Here is a 17511-nt window from a genome sequence, read left to right on the forward strand (position 1 = left end):
ATCTTGTTTCTGGAGCGAAACGCGTCTGGGCGGTCTTCTCGGGGAACGCGCACGTACACTCACGTAATGGTCTGTTTACGTCCAATCTGTGGAGTCGCTACTCTGCTGCTGCTACTGTGACCTGCTGCAGTTTAGTCAACGGGATATTATAGCTGGATAAAAATCCCATCGGGATTTAATATGATGCCGTTCCGATATATGTGTCCTCACGGTGCATAGAGTGACCCGGCAGAGGTCGTCATGGAGTAGCTGTAGTTGAGGGGCTTTGCTAAAGGCAGTACGACTGGGAGCAAAGAACTGGGACAGGGAGACTTTGGTGCTACTAACGTTAGCTAGCTGAGCAACTTAGCTAGACGTTTTTACTGCTGCGACAGGTATTATTACAAGTTGTTTTGTGTGTGTGTCGCTCCATGTGTTGTCTTCTTCTGGCCGTCAGCTCACTTTATATTGCTGTGTTTTCGTAGTTGTTATTGTTAGCGTTGGCGTTAGCCGTCAGCTGTCGTTGGCTGCTGCTAGCTAATGTGTAGCTATAGTTATTGCCTCCCAGTGGTGGAAAAAGTATTCCGATCTTTTAACGGTAAGTTGTATTTGCAAGACTGTAGTGGAAAAATATTCCAAAAATGTAAAGTCTGGAAAGAAAAAAACACACATTGCTCTTATTTGACTAGCGTTATTAAATATGGTTTTTTTTTTATTCATAGAAATAACTGATCATTTAAGCCTTTCTACAAGAAGTAGAGTGATGAGAAAAGTATTTGCCCCCTTTCTGAGTTATTTTTTTCACTTTTGAAATCTTCAAAGAACTTTTAAAATGAGGCAAATATAATCTGAGGTAATACAAAGGACAGTTTTAAATGATGATTTAATTTATTCATGGCGTAAAGATATCCAAACCTAGCCGGCCCTGTGTGGACAAAAGTAATTGCCCTCTACAACCTTGATAACTTGTTACACCACCCTTGGAAGGATGAACCGCAATGAAGTCTTTGTGATAACTGGGAATGAGTCTTTCACATGTGGAGAAAATCTGTCCCACTCTTCTTTGCAGAATGATTTTAATACAACCACATAAGAAGGTTGTCAAGTATGAGCGACCAGTTTAAGATCATGCCAAAGCATCTTAATCTGGTTTCAGTCCAAAATCTTATTTTTTTGAGCCGTTAAGAGGCAGACTTGTTTATGTGTTTCAGATCCTGCTGCGTAACTCATGTTAATTATGCTTGAGCTCCATGGGACAAACTGATGACTTCACATTGTTCTTCAGGATTTTCTGGTAGAGAGCAGAATTCATTGTTCTATGAATTACAGCAAGAAGCCCTAGACCATCACACTACCACCACCGTTTTTCATTGTTGGCATGATGTTCTTTTTGTGAAATGCTGTGTTAGTCTTACATCAGATGTAACAGGACACAAACCTTCCAAAGGTTCAACTTTAGTGTATTTTTAGAGTGTTTATTTATTTATTTATTTCAAAAGTTCTGGGGTTTATTTAGATGTTCTTTGGCAAATGTGAGACATGCCTAAGACCTCCTGGATCAGTCATGGATGGGCTTTTGGCCAGCCTACCAAAATTACTCCACTCTGGTGAATGTTCACCACTGTTCCAAGTTTTCTTCCTTTGTGGTTAGTGGCTCTCACCGTGGTTCACTGGAGTCCCAAAGCCTTAGAAATGGACGTTAGTGACTGTTTTGATCATGTCATAATATGATGGTTTTTGAGGCCTTTTGGCCTACTTTACTTTGTCAGGCAGGTTACTCTTGTAATTTCTTGATTCAGTAGGTGTGGCAGTAATCAGACCAAAGTGTGGCAAGTGAAATTGAACTCAGATTTCCAAAAAATGTGGTTAATTGGAGTTAATTCATGATTTAAAAAGGGTAACAATTCCGTTTTTACACAGGGCCAGGTAGAATTGGATAGCCCCCCCCCCCCCCCCCCCCCCCCCCCTTAATAAATCAAGTAATTGTTTGCAAGAAATAAATCCAGAAGTCAGGCAAATGCAGCACTATAAATACTATAGTGCTTCTATGATAGTCAGTATTTTCTCTCCATTGCTGTCCTATAAGCAGAATAAATTATGCTATTTCTTGTCCTTGTCAAGAACAAACATTGTAGAAATAATACACAATACAAAGTATATATATATTAAGTAAGTATTATGTAATGTAAAAGTTAATATAAAATGTTTTTTTTTTCATGTACATTTTCATTAGCAGTTGGGGTTTTTTGTTTGTTTGTTTTTTATAAAATGTTGTAAAAAGGGTGTAAAATAGTGAATCTGTTATCATTTCCCACAAAGTGTCACAAACTTATCTTGTGAATAGCCAGCAGTTCAACCCAACTGACAAATTACTGACAGACACACACACTGACTAGCTGCATGACTTGCTTGTACAATATATAAAAATGTGTCCTTGTGGCGTGCTTTTATGCTTACTGTGGAATACCTTTCTTCCCAAAGGATGTTTTCAAAATAGACTGTCTTTTTTCCAGATTCATTTAGTAGTTTGAGATCCGTAAGGGATTCTCAAAGCAGCATGGCTCCCAAAGACATCATGACCAATTCCCATGCCAAATCTATCCTCAATGCAATGAACTCACTTCGCAAGAGCAACACACTCTGCGACATCACTCTGAGGGTGGAGAACACTGATTTTCCAGCTCACCGGATTGTCTTGGCTGCCTGCAGTGACTATTTTTGTGCCATGTTCACTAGCGAGGTAATAATGTTTGAAAAATAGATGTCCCAGTTACATTCCTGATGCACTCTTTTATGCTGTTTTTTTTTCTTTGTTGGCCTTTCTGGGTGTCTTAAGGTGGTGTTACATTTGCCTAAAATGCAGGATGATTCTCAAAAGTAATCCTTCAAATAAATGTGTTCTTGTGGCTCTGTAGCTTGCAGAAAAGGGAAAATCTTTTGTCGACATTCAGGGGCTCACGGCATCCACTATGGAGATCTTGTTGGACTTTGTCTACACAGAGACTGTGCTTGTCACGGTGGAGAACGTACAAGAGCTGCTCCCTGCAGCGTGTTTGCTACAGCTCAAAGGTAAGTTCAGAGCTGTACCTTGATTTAAAAAGTTTCTAATAATTGTCTCTGGTTTTGACATTGTCTTCAGAAGCTTCTGTGTTTTGAGCTTTTATAACTTTGTTTAACATGTTAATATAACATAATATAATTATGTCTGTTTACCACAGTCTGCTGATACGAATTAGTGTGTATGGGTAAATGTGGCATATTTACAGTGTTCATGTTGATTAAAGTGCAGTGTTATGATTAAAGAATATAAACATAATGATTAAAGAGTTTGCTTAAGCCATCTTTTCTCATGACTGTAACCCCAGATCTTGAAATGTCTTATTCAGTGTCCTCAAAAATAAATTTTACCAGGTATTACAAGGTTTGAATTGTTTCCTCTTGCAGGCAGTAATGTATTAGTTTTAGCATGATTTAGGTCAGTTTATGTGTCTACCCAGTAGAATAAACTGGGTTGTTGTAATGTTGGATTTTGGAGTTTTAGTAAGCAGGCTTGTTGAAATAAGTCACTTTCGCAAACATTAGTAACTGGGAAATTCATCCAGTTACAGATTTAAATGGATCATCTTTAATTCCCCAGTCCATTCATGCAACAACGTAAGGGCTTAATTTGAACCCCAGTTACGGCAGTGTAATCTATCAGTCATCCAGTGTTGTATTCAGTATTCATACCTTGTATGGCACCTGGAAAAATCCATGCATCCATCCATCTTCTGCCAGGATGAGTGGGCAGGAGAGCCCAGACCTCCCGCTCCCTGGCCGCCTCATCCAGCTCATCTTAGTGGACCCCATATAATCTTATATAAAATAAGATTATATGGGGTAAAACAAAAAAAATGACAGCGAATGTTGCAAAAATATATTTTTGTAGAGTGCATGAGTCTGTTTGTAATATTAATCATATCATCCAGAATTATTATAGTCTGCTGGGAACCGCAGAAAATGTGATGTAATAATTCTTTTTAGGCTTAATCATCAATTTAAAATTCTACTTTCTAATTTGGTTGGTGTGATAGTGAAATGTTTATTAAACAGTGGTACTATTCCATTAAAATGCTTTCTGCGTTTCCAAATTAAGAGAGAATTACATGCTGGTTTTTGAAAGAGTTAAGGCTACAAATGGTGCATGTGTGTACAAACCTATCTCCCTCTTCCCTAGGGGTGAAAAGAGCGTGTTGTGATTTTTTGGAGAGCCAACTCGATCCTTCCAACTGTCTGGGCATTCGAGACTTTGCAGAGACGCACAACTGCCTTGACCTGATGCAGGCCGCTGAGCTCTTCTCCCAGAAGCATTTCTCCGAGGTGGTTCAGCATGAGGAGTTCATGCTGCTGAGCCAGACAGAAGTGGAAAAGCTAATAAAATGTGACGAAATTCAGGTAGGAAAACTGCATGCAGGGAAGCTTGCTTCTCTTTAAAGATCTTTTTAAATGTGCTGTGAATGCTGCTTTGTGTTTTGTTGCTGGATGATGTAAAATTTGTAACTCCAAGCACCTGAAAGTTGCCTGGTAACGTTTTTGTCTGCATGAGAGTTAGCGATATAGTTTTGTATTTGTTTTTAATTCAGTTCCCTTTCAGTTACTTTCCAGAGTGGCTTTATTAGTTTCATTTTAGTTTCTGTAGTTTGAAAATATTTAATTTTAGTTTCCTTGGTTAGTATGAGTTATATGGAGGATATTTATCAGGGGGAAGATTTAGGGAAATCCAAACAGGCATTGACCCTGTGCACGAGAAAATGCTAACTTCCTGGTTTGAGACTGGATGTATGGTTGTACATTTCCGGTAGCTTTACTTTGCGGTCAATCGCTACTGCGAAGATATACTCCAAAATCATGTCCAAAACTCGAAAACGGAAAGATCGCGTTAAGTTACAAAGAGCAGAAGGTGGGAACACTCAACACTGTTGTGTCATAAAAAATCTAATGATCAATTTTGACGTTTAAAGAGTTTAGATCGATCAGTTGTTTACATCACTCAACACAAGCAGAACTGCATTACTGCAGCAGAAGACACATCGTCCACATTCAGAAGCACATCTCTGTATAGTGACTGGTCTTATGATTTAAACAGGCAAATGTTCAGCATTCAAACTACAGGTGAAGAATAGTCAAACCAGATGTTTCCCCGTTATGTTGATATCAGCTAGTCAAGTACACAAACAAACCGTTAACAAACCGTGAAAAAAGCCACACAAAAAATGAATGATTGCTGGTAAGGGTTTCTATACATTAGTATTTACGAAGGGTATGTTGTGACTTACCTTCAAAATTACAGTGGTCCCTCGCTAATAACGCGGTTCACCTTTCACCTCGCTGTTTCACAGATTTTTTTTTAGTGCAAGTTTGCACGGTTTTTTTTACGTCACATTGTGTCCTGCGTCCTGATCGCTGCAGACGATCTCCTCCATGCCGTCTCTCCTGTACAGTACAGAATTGCTGCATCGATCGCTAGCAGTGTGACTCTGAAGTGCAGTACTGGATGTCCACAATATCCACCAAACGTTTTGCACCGTCAAAAAATAAAATTGGCTACTTGATTTCACCTATCTCTGGTTATTTTTAGAACATAACACCCGCGATAAACGAGGGACAGCTGAGAAATATAACATTTGAATCCCTTTTCTCTTTTGCTCTGAGGCGCAGGGGAAAAAATATCGACAAGTCGATGAATATCATTTACAGATATATTGGGTAAATGCCCAAGACATCTATAGAAATGTAAATCGCCGCTTGATTAATTCATTTGCTTAACTTGTTTTGGACCGTAAACAGGGTGTGAATAGGACACCGGAAACAAAGCTCCCCACAGGAGTTTCCGCACCGGAAGTAGCATATGCTAACGTGCACATAGTCAATTGCAGTTCAAACATGACTTTTTGTGAAGGCTGTTGCGTCACAGTTACATAGACATTGTATATCTACAAATGCACTAAAGCCTCATCAGACAGTTTATATAGATTTTACTAAAATAAACTAAAATGAGGACATTTCCACTTTATTTTGTTTTTAGTTCATTTTGCAAGTTCACAAAGTTTTATTTCAGTTAAGTGTGATAACTTTAGTCTGCAGTACTACTGAAATAGTTAAATTTCAGTCTAAGATCCCTGAAACAAATAGTTGATTTAATGTAAATTGAGCTTGACTTTCACAGCTTCTATAATATCTGTCAACAATCTAAGCGCCAAAAATGAAAAGCAAGTATAAACCTGCTACAGAATCAGTCTGTGACCTCCCCCCCCAACAACCCAACCACCCAAGTTCCAGTCAGTGTTGTGGATTGACCTGACAATGAAATTGCAGAGAAGTGAATCTGATTTAAGTTTGGCTTTGTGCTCAGGAAATTCCTGTTTCCCAACCACATACCCCGCTTTGTGAAAACATAGTTATTATCACATGATGATTTATAGATCACAAGTTCTGTCAAATTGTCTTTCCTGTCATATTTGTTGTTTTTAAAATAAAACCAGACCATACATGTAAATCGTAGTCACGCATAATTTGCCTTCAGTTAAAGTTTTCTGTCATCTTTGAGGATTTGAAGTTTATTTTAGCAGACTGCGCTGTTTCACCTTTGTACATTTTGTCTTTGCAGTTGCAGAAGTCTCTTGAATTGTTGCCACTAGTCTTGCCACAAGTAATTATATTTATTGAAAAAAAGCTTGCATCAAAAATCAGTCTTGTGCAATAGTTCAATTGCAGCTGTTAGCAAATCCTTCAGTGTTGTGTAGATTTACTATCAGGTGTTATTACTGTATATGTTGTTGGTATGCAGGTGGACTCGGAGGAGCCTGTATTCGAGGCCGTGTTAAATTGGGTCAAACACAACCGCAAAGAGCGGGAGCCCTACCTGCCAGACATGCTGGAGTTTGTTCGGATGCCGCTGCTGACCCCCCGCTACATTACAGATGTCATTGATACTGAGGTGAGCCAGGCGACGCTTTGTGGGTTGTTGTGTAATCACATGCCAAGCCTCCTATGAAAGATTTTTCTGTCAAGTTTTATCACACCGTAATTAAGCAAGTTTTTACTCGTCTTAGCCTCTCATTCGGTGTAGCCTGCCATGTCGAGACCTTGTTGATGAAGCCAAGAAATTCCACTTAAGACCGGAGCTGAGGAGTGAGATGCAAGGCCCACGCACACAAGCCAGATTAGGTAGGAATCCAGTTTTCAACTGCACTTTAGCTAAATACTTGTCTTGTAGACAGAAGCTTTGTAAAATACGTTACTTTCTTTTAAGGTGCCAAAGAAGTCCTGCTGGTTATCGGTGGGTTTGGCAGCCAGCAGTCACCAATAGACATAGTTGAAAAATATGATCCCAAAACTCAAGAGTGGACCTTTCTGCCTGTAAGTATTAATTTGATGCATGTATTTGGCTGTTGAACCAGGGGTGTCAAACATGCAGTGCAAAGTGTGAACGTGTTATTGAACTCATAAATTGCTTCCAATTTGTCAATGAAATGCAAGGTTTTTCATGATGCCCACATTACACAAGAAATGGACAGAAAATTAAATGTGAAGTTGTTTGAATCATGAACACATGAAATCCTCTTCAGAAACGAAAACTGTACAGCTTTGATCTGTAAAGTGAAATATTGTATCACTTAAATCACTTTAAGCATATTTGCACTGCACAAGACAAAATGTGGATTGCACAACACTGGACATTATATTCTTCATTTCCAGTTAATACTTGTACAGCTGCTGTTATTGTGTATATATTTATTTATATTTCTTCATACATTCTTATATAGTTCTATACTGTGTATTGTGTATTTTGTTGTACAGTTATTTTATTTTCAACTTTAATTTATATATTTTATCTTATTCTTTCCCAGTTAAATTTACCCTTCATTCTAATTTGTGTTGTACAGTTATTTCATTTTTAACCTTAATTTATATTTTATTCCGTCCTAGTTAAATTTACCCTTTTTAATTTTGCATATTTATTTCCTATCTTATTCATAGCCTTTTCCTTTTTGTTTTCTTTAGGTCATGAGCAGTTGTCCAAGCATTTCACTACATATCGTACTGTGTATGACTGTGTACGTGACAAATAAAATTTGAATTTGAATTTGAATTTGAAATAGATGTTTATTAAGACATCTCATGCTTTTCAGCACCTGTTTTGTAAATCGATAACTTAATAAAGAATAAAAAATAACCTTTAAAATTAAAATGACTTCTACAGAATACAGTATTTTCTAATGGCTGGTAAATTTGTGAGGGTGTAGGGTGTTAAGGGTTGTCTTTTACTCAGGCTTCTGCTTTCAGCTTTCTTATATCTCAAAATGGCAAAAGTTGTTCTAAAAGCAAGTTTGAACACCTCTTTTTTGCAGTTATTGTGAAGAATTATCTAAATTTACTTTAATTATAGTGATAACAAGTATAGTGAAAAGCAGCTCGGCTTAAAGAGTTTCCTGTCTTTCCCCAAACATGGGATTTTGAAAAGCTTTTTCCCTGGAAGATAGATTTCTACTATCATCTTTGCTTTGAAAAGAATTCTAATAGATTTCAGTTCACGTGTCTTTTGCTCTGCCTCTGGTTCATGTCTGCAGAGTTGATTTCTTTTTAGTTATAATGCAATGCCCACTGTAGATTAAATTAGACTGTATGTGGCCCATGAACTCAAATGAGTTTGACACTTGTGTCTTAAACAGAATATTGCACGGAAAAGGCGTTACGTGGCCACCGTTTCTTTGCACGATCGAGTCTATGTGATCGGGGGCTATGACGGCCGGTCGCGGCTCAGCTCCGTGGAGTGCCTGGACTACACAGCGGATGAGGACGGTGTTTGGTACACCGTCGCAACCATGAATGTTCGGCGAGGCCTTGCTGGAGCTACAACACTTGGAGGTCAGAGACATTCTATGCTCAGTGAGCTTAGTCCCTTCTCTGAAATCGCCTGTGATTTTCTTTGTCCATCTCCATTTTTCATGTTTAATGAGAGAGCTGTGTTGTTATTGGCTCTTGACAGATATGATCTATGTTGCTGGTGGCTTCGATGGCAGTCGGCGTCATACCAGCATGGAGCGATATGATCCAAACATCGACCAGTGGAGCATGCTGGGTGATATGCAGACAGCTAGAGAAGGAGCTGGTTTGGTGGTGGCCAGCGGGCTTATATACTGTCTAGGTATGGAGGCAAAAATACACAGTCATCAAAATTTGATTATCACATGGGCCCAGATATTAACCTGAAAACCAGCATAGACTGTATATAAAAGGTAGACATAGACCTATAACCCTTGACTGTTTCATCCGTCAACATCTGGATGTTTTCATATCGTAATGATTTATGAAAATCATCACGAAAATCAGCGTGGTCATTGATTTCAGTGACTGCATTAGGGTGCAAACACTGGGGGCTACAGGCAAAGCACAGATTTGTTTTTCATTTGTTCAGCTTTTGCTCCAATGCACAGTCATGTGTTTCTGACATCTAATGAGCCTTCAAACTCTCATATCTGATACTTAAAACATGGTTTTCTTGATTGTATTTTATCATTATGTGAAGTAGGGAACCTTTCACAAAGCAGTTCCTGGTTTATATTTGTTGTGTTTTGCCTTTTCCCTTTTTTTTTTCTTTAAAATCTTCTTAAACAATCAGTGCGTTTCATTTTCAAATTTGCAAAATGCAAGGGGCACCCTATGCTCAGATTACCCCTTAAGCAGAAGTTTTCCATGTTGTGATGACTGAGTACAAAAAAGTAGTCACTATGACTGAAAATGCACACGTCAAACTATTATGGCTAGTGCTGTGTGACTGAGGATGGAGTTTTTGTTGTTGGTTTTGTACAGTTAATTCTTCTTTTTCATCCATTTACTTTGTTCTGATTTTTATTTTCATTGACTGGAAAATTTAGCAAGCCTGTATAGGTGGAACAGCAAAGTTGGAAATGCTGGGTGTTGATTTGCGCTGAAGCTACAGGTCACCAGTGTGTAGCTCTGCATATTTGATTTAGGTTTTCACATCAGATGCCCTTCCTGACGCAACCCTCCCAGAGGTTTGTCTCTCCTCTTGGTCTCAGCTAAAGTCATAACACCTACATTTCATCGATCTTTTTGACTCTAGCGAAGATGGTATTCTAAGAAACGAACACACGTTGTATTCTTTAAGACTTGAAACTAGCAATTGAGACCATAAACTCATCAAGAAAGGGTAGGCTGGGGTCAGAGATCACTTGAGCAGTAGACATTTGAAGCAAATCATGAAGCAACTACCATTTTATACATACAGTATGTGATTATAAGACTAATTCTCACCCTCCTTTCCTTTTATTTATAACAATGAAAGCATGAAGTAAAACCATTTTAACATAGTCAGTTGTTCTGAAACACTCTACCATCAGTTTCGTGGAAGCTGTCTTCATTTTCTCCAGCAATAACCATTTCACAGGCATGTCTTTTAGAGCTCCTTGTCGTTTATGACAGTAGTAATTCTTGGCTGTTCACCTAAAGAGTTTATCCAAAGTTGGTTTCCCTCAGAAGATGTCAGGAGGCAGTTTGTACTCAGTCATTGGACTCCTCTCAAAAACTCCTACAGGATAAATTACTTTGATAGCTGACTAACTCTGACAGACACATTAAGGCTGCAAGCAACCCACAATGCAATGAGAACTCCATGTTTTCCAGTGCAGGCAAATATAAAAACTGAGTTATCATTTCGTCTTTGTTTCGTGTCAGAAAAACTATGTTAATGCGTCTTTTTTTCTGGCTGGTTTTTCGGTTAATCATGTGGTTCATAACTTTTTAGAAATTAGGGAAAGTAGGCATAGCCATAACGTTAGCGTTTTGGTTAAGATTTCTTTAGAAAACGGCTTATATTCTCCTTCTGACCTCAAAGGTAATCTCTGCTTTAGCTCATAAAATAAACCAAAAAGATTTTTTACGTCATATACAAGGTGCACGTAGCTTCTGGGTCTGAAAAGTGAAACCTGTCCCTGATTCCCTTTAGAAAGAAATTAGATTTTACCGTAGTGAATGGAAAAACAGACCTCAGCTTTCCTGATGTGTGCCCTCAGTCAGTCTTTATGTTTGCATGTGCATGCAAAGCATAATGTTTGTTAGGATGACATAGCAGAAGGCGCTTTTAAGTGGGCCTGTCAAGTTGGTACAAAATGAGCGTTTTAAAAAGTTAAGATGGCGAGTGTCAAAACGCTCAGCTTGAGTCTTCACAATAAAGAATTTACAAGCCAGTAGGAGACATCACAGTCTTTAGTTAGAACTCTGTTGAACAGCAGCATAAACAAGCTCATCATGATTAGTTTTCTGACCATCCATTTCTTGACAGGTGGCTATGATGGGCTAAACATCCTGAATTCGGTGGAGCGGTATGACCCACACACAGGCCACTGGACTAGTGTCACACCCATGGCCACCAAACGGTCAGGTAGGTAATAAAACATCAGGGATGCGCCAATCAATCTTTTTTCCAGTTTGGATACATTACCGATGGCTTGGTTTTGACTTTCTGCTGACATCGAGTACCAATCCACTGCAAGTTATTGTCTCCTAATTTCAGCTGCTCCCTTGTTTTGGGTTCCCACAGTAGATCATCTTCCTCCATCTCACCTATTCCTAGCATCCTCCTCTGTCACACCAACCCTCTGCATGTCCTCCTTCACTACACCCATTAACCCCCTCTGTGGGCTTTTTTTCCTCTTGCTTGGCAGCTCCATATTCAACATCCTTTGTCATGTGTATCTATTATCCTTTCTCTGCACATGCCCATGGATTGGTATTTATTTAAAAATAAAACATAAACAGGGACCATGTTATTTTCCTCATTTGTAAAATTATTTATTTAATATTTCTAAAAGCTTCCAATCAAATGTTAATCTAAACTTAAAGACAGTGAAAGTGATTGAGCAAGAGATGCTGGTTTTGAAAGGGTTTTTTTGTGTTTCAGTCATGTTAACAGACTTGACCACAGTGTGCTGCTGACTACAAAAAAAAAAACGGCAAAAATTTGAAGTTGCAAGTTCAGGCAGCACGGTGGCACGGTGGTTAGCACTGTTGCCGCACAGCAAGAAGGTCCTGAGTTCAATTCCACCATCAGGCCGGGGTCTTTCTGTGTGGAGTTTGCATGTTCTCCCTGTGTTTGCGTGGGTTCTCTCCGGGTACTCCGGCTTCCTCCCACCGTCCAAAGACATGCAACTTGTGGGGATAGGTTAATTGGATAATCCAAATTGCCACTAGGTGTGAATGTGTGAGTGAATGTGAGTGTGAACGGTTGTCTGTCCCTATGTGTTAGCCCTGCGACAGACTGGCGACCTGTCCAGGGTGTACCCTGCCTCTCGCCCAATGACAGCTGGGATAGGCTCCAGCGCCCCCCGCGACCCTGAAAAGGACAAGCGGAAGCGAATGGATGGATGGATGGATGGATGGATGGATGGAAGGAAGTTCAGGCATATAACAAGAAGCTGTTGAGTGGGAAGCACGCATCTCCTCCAGACAGCTGACCTTTTGCTGTTTCCTTGATGCTTTGTTAGCTCTCCCATTCACACTGCTGCTGATGCATGGTGTAGTAAACACAGAACATCAAACATAAAATGGGCCACTGTCACAGATACTCAGTACAACTTTTTGAGCTATGGTCACACTGATATCCGATCCAAATTCCTGCGAGCTGTGCTGCTGTCTGTTGACGCCTTCCTGCTGTTTCCAGGGGCCGGTGTGGCTTTGCTCAATGACCACATTTATGTAGTGGGAGGGTTTGATGGCGTTTCACACCTTGACTCCGTCGAAGTCTACAACATCAGAACAGACTACTGGACCACTGTAGCCAGTATGACGACTCCTCGGTGTTATGTAGGAGCCACCGTTCTCCGAGGGCGACTCTACGCCATCGCCGGGTAAGAAAGAGTTCCATTGCTGTGGCAATAGTCCTAAAGGGGTTTTACTTAATACAGCGCTCACATATGATATGAATATTGGTAGGCTTTTGGGTTATTGTGCCTTCTTTCCATGTAGACTATGAAGTGAAACCAGTTTCAATACATTATCGTTATTCTCATAGTATAAATGCTTTCTGAAGGAATGGTCTGTCAAGTCTACTGACTGCTTTTTGTCCCAGTGATAACACGAGGAATCCCTTCACGCTGTGTGGAGAAACACAAGTAGAGAATGTAGCACTAAAAAAAACAACTTTTGAGCACTCAGGCTTCGACTGAGCCTCAGAATGTATTTTTACAGAGATTATGGGTTTTGTTCCTGATTTTACTCAGCATAGAGCAGCTGGTGTACAGAAAGAATGTCCCATAGCTCCTTGCATACAGTGCGCACATTAATAGTAAAGAATAGATCACATATGTATTTTCAGCAAGTCTGCACACAGACATGAGAATTTTAATGATTGCATAAAGGAAATGTTTTTTTAACATGAATGCATAATGTAATCCCACCATATTCCATTTATCTTGGGTCAGACCCCAGTTTATTATAGTTACTGAAACAATACCACATCCTTAGAAAAATAATTACAATTAAAACATGCTTTAGTTTTAGTATATTTGTTCAAAAATGTAAGCACAACAAACATTAGGAGGACATTATGTTTACTCAAACTGGAGTGCCCACATGGTTGTGAGCCATGTGTTCGTATTGTAATACAGGTTCTGACCTTCTTGAGTCATGCTCATGACGAATAGTCCCAGAACAGAAAAACTAAACTGACACTTAAACTAAACATATTCAAACCGTAAAAGCTCAACTTAAAACAAGCACGTCGACTCTGGAAACGTTGTGAAAGTAAACTGAACTGAAAAGAAAACGGTAAAGCTGAGCAAAAATGTGAACTAATACAAACTGAGGTTGAGATCACATTAGCGGGTTCAGCCTGGTCATTAATTTCAGAGACTGCAGTGGAGATGCAAACACTGGAAGCTACGGGCAAAGCACACAGATTTGTTTATTTTTTCATTTGTTCATTTTTTTCTGCAATGCACAGTCGTGTTTCATAGTATATTAACAGTAGTTTCTTGACATCTAATTAACCTTCAAACTCGCTCATCTGATACTTATAAACATTGTTTCCTTGATTGTATTTTCTCAAGATAAAAAACTTTTTACCAAAGCAGTCCCTGCTTTGTCTTTGTTGTGTTTTGCCTTTTCCTTTTTTTCTTCCCTTCTAGCATTTCAGTGTAATTAAAATCTTCTTCTTAAACATTCAGTGCATTTCATTTTCAGAATTCCCCAAAGTGACAAAGCAAAGGCATCTGTAAGTGGTTTAAATTCAGAGCAACTTGGAAACAACTGGGGGCTCTAACAGGACAATGAGCCCAAACCCTAACATCATACAACATATATTTGAGCCTCCATGTATACTTTTAGCCCTGTAAGGACCCTGACTAGAGAAATTAAAAAACACTTGTGCACCCAAATCTTGTTATTATAGTCATTAAAGATGTATGCTATACAAAAATGCCACCCTGATAAAGAACCAATAACCAAAATCATTAAAAGTCCCAAATTACCACAACATTCATGCGCACAATGAGTGCATGCAATCTTTTGACTTTAACTGTACATTAGTGATATTTGAGCAGCAGTTACTACTGTGTTTTCATATTTGTTCTTCATGGTACTAATGTACGCAGACAGCTGTAGACACAACGTGTTTCAGGGTTGAAGGTGAATTGTCTGATTTAACTTAGAATCGGTACAGCATTCTGCAGCAAGCTTGTCAGACAGTAGTAATGTGATCTTGTTCAGTGGCTTCACTCAGCTCTGTTTCCTGCTGTGTTTCAAACTCTCAGTTCCTCTCCATTTCTCCAGATATGACGGGAACTCTCTCCTCAGCAGTATCGAATGTTACGACCCAGTTATCGACTCTTGGGAAGTTGTTACCTCGATGGCGACCCAGCGGTGTGACGCGGGCGTTTGTGTTCTACGAGAAAAGTGACGTTTGCCAAGAACCACAAGAGGAAAAGCAAGCGGGAGGGCAGGCTGCTAAACTGCGCTTAAATGCCTCTAAAACACAGCCGCAAAGGGAGATGTCTGTTCACCAGTATTCAAATAGATACCCTCAAAAGATTATGAAGCGCAGCAGTTTGGGCCGCCTCCTCCAAAGGACGGTTAACCCTCCACGACTCGGACCGTGCTACAGAGATTCAGCTTCACCGTGGTAGACTTACCTCAAAAGAGGCCTCCAAGGAGCCCATCAGGACATGCATGACTCTCTTCTGTGGTACTTGTGTCTGTCGTTACCTGTGAGATTATTTTTTCATTTTGTCTTCAAAGTGCAATATATTTCTACTCATGATGAGAAAACAAAATACAATGGAGCAGATTCAGGCTCCAGTTGCTGCTATATGCCTTATGACATTGGCCTACATCAAGCGGTGAGCATCCATGTTGCCTCCCATTTGACTTTGATGATCGTTGCCCTACATTAGCTTGTTATCGGGTGAACTCATTTGGCATTTGCAACGTCGTTAATGAGTCAGTAATTCAACCCCTACCCATAAACAGTGCTTTTTAATTAAAATAACTTTAATATGTTTCATACATATTCTCTCTCTCTCTCAGAAGATATATTTAGAGATGTTTTTGTTTTAGAAAATGACTGATTTGTACCCATTGGTTCTTGATTCATTTGTTCCTCGATTTGGCAACTTTGAAAATTCAAGTATGAGGTGCTTGTGATTTATTTTTCTTTCCTCAGAGTATAGATTTGGATGTAAATGTATGATACACTCCTAACATCACTGTTGCCTGGGAAGTAAATAAACACATTGAGAACCAGTTAAGATTATCTGTGATACATCTGAACCCCCTGTTGACAGGGAAGACAATTTGCTGAGGAAGGTTCATGACTTAATGCGAGCCACATTGAAATCTTCTAAATCAGCGGTCCCCAACCTTTTTTGCGCCACGGACCGGTTTATGTCCGACAATATTTTCACGGACCGACATTTAAGGTGTTGCGGATAAATACAACAAAATAAAACCAGCACTGGTACCAAAAAAAAAATTATTCATAACACATGGGAAAAGACCCAAGGAAACCAGGTTAACGATAAAAACGTTAAAAAAATAATGATAAAAACCCTGAAAACCATGAATATCACACCCGAGCCTCAACTCTTGCAGTCCGGTACCAAACAACTCACGGACCGGTACCAGTACCCCAACCGTCCGTGGCCCGGGGGTTGGGGCCCGCTGTTCTAAATACTGAGAAGAGTATTTGCTTCCTTCATTACCTTTAGAAGAGGATACATTGGACCGTTCTTTATAAAAGGAAAAGCGATAATGCTGTTCCACAGCTCATAAAAGTGCACCATCTGTCATTGTTCAAAAAAATCAGTGATTTTTTTTTATACCCCACTATCACATGTAAAGCTTAACAGAGATTCACGGGCATAGAAACAGATTTGGTAAATGCACTGGTTCTTATATATAGCGCTTTTCTACTCAAAGTGCTTCACAAAACTCGTTCATTCACCCAATCACTTTTTAGTGATTTTTAGACAGTTTTTAGTGCTGTCTAACTAACATTCATACACACAGTCACACTCCAATAAATGCATCGGAGAGCAACCTGGGGTTAGTACCTTCCCAAGGATATTTGACATGCAGACTGGAGCAGCCTAGGATCAAACCACCAACCTTCCGGTTAGTAGGTGACTTGCTTTACCTCCTGAGCTACAGCCACCCCAGATTTAAAACCTATCAACTGACAGGTGGCACAGATCACATAAATATTAATTAGGAATGCTTTTTCCATTTCACTTCAGACATATTTTAAACTTTCAAACCCCTTAAAGCCACAGGTGAGCTGTGAAATTATCATATTATGACTCAATGTCTTAAATTTTTGCCTTACACAAAGAACATAAAATATATATTTAAAAAATGAATGTGGAATATTTAAATGATCATGAAAGTTGAATAAAATTCTATTTGCACTAGTTCTGTTTTTGCTCTATTGTTGCCTTTGCAATCATTGATTATTCCAACTTAAGTCACAGAAAGCTTTAATAACAACTGGATCATCTCTCTAGCAGGAAGAGAAAATAATGTGCGGACAGGATGAGCAAAAAATCTCAATGTGACAAACATTTCATTTCACTTTCAGGCTCTTTATTCATCTGTCTTTAAAAAAGAAGTTACTTTTCTAGTTAGGTGATGTTTTTCACCTATGGTTCTCTGTTATGTCTTGTGTGGAACAGCACAGTGAACCTATGTCAACGATCTCTGCCTTCATTTCATTAAGACACCTAGTGTAACTGAAATCACTCCACAGCACGCTTTTCCAACTCCTTATAAAATCTCCTTAACACCTTTCCCTGACCAAGTTTTGGAAAAATGATTTGGAAAAAGAGGTAGGAGGCAATTTTTAGCTTATCTGGCTGAAGGACTGATGAGCTTATACAACTGCGAGGGAACATCATATAACCAACAAGAGCGCTCAGAGACCAGCACCTCCCCCCTCCGAAGAGCAAGGTCTATACTAAAACGTTGATGTTTTTATTGCAA

General features: G+C 39.3%; 1 protein-coding gene across 4 annotated transcripts; it reads left to right on the forward strand.

The window, feature by feature from the left end:
• The first annotated feature begins 100 nt into the window (after window positions 1-100).
• On the forward strand, window positions 101-16924 carry klhl12 (kelch-like family member 12). 4 transcript variants are annotated; one of them, XM_080898413.1, is made up of 12 exons: window positions 101-374; window positions 1191-1273; window positions 2493-2719; window positions 2895-3048; window positions 4196-4413; window positions 6806-6955; window positions 7071-7185; window positions 7271-7377; window positions 8691-8886; window positions 9008-9166; window positions 11324-11422; window positions 14809-16924. In XM_080898413.1, the coding sequence occupies exons 2-12, from the start codon at window positions 1243-1245 to the stop codon at window positions 15159-15161; spliced, it is 1809 nt and encodes a 602-aa protein (XP_080754539.1). In that variant the 5' UTR covers window positions 101-374; window positions 1191-1242; the 3' UTR covers window positions 15162-16924. The 4 variants fall into 4 exon arrangements, with proteins under 4 accessions (XP_080754539.1, XP_080754538.1, XP_080754541.1 ...); XM_080898414.1 differs by lacking the exon at window positions 1191-1273 and adding an exon at window positions 12701-12887 and having other exon boundaries at window positions 102-577; window positions 14809-15070; XM_080898412.1 differs by lacking the exon at window positions 1191-1273 and having other exon boundaries at window positions 101-577.
• Window positions 16925-17511: the final 587 nt, after the last annotated feature.

The sequence above is a fragment of the Rhamphochromis sp. 'chilingali' genome (assembly GCF_963969265.1).
Source record: "Rhamphochromis sp. 'chilingali' genome assembly, chromosome: 12".
NCBI classification, from domain to species: domain Eukaryota; kingdom Metazoa; phylum Chordata; class Actinopteri; order Cichliformes; family Cichlidae; genus Rhamphochromis; species Rhamphochromis sp. 'chilingali'.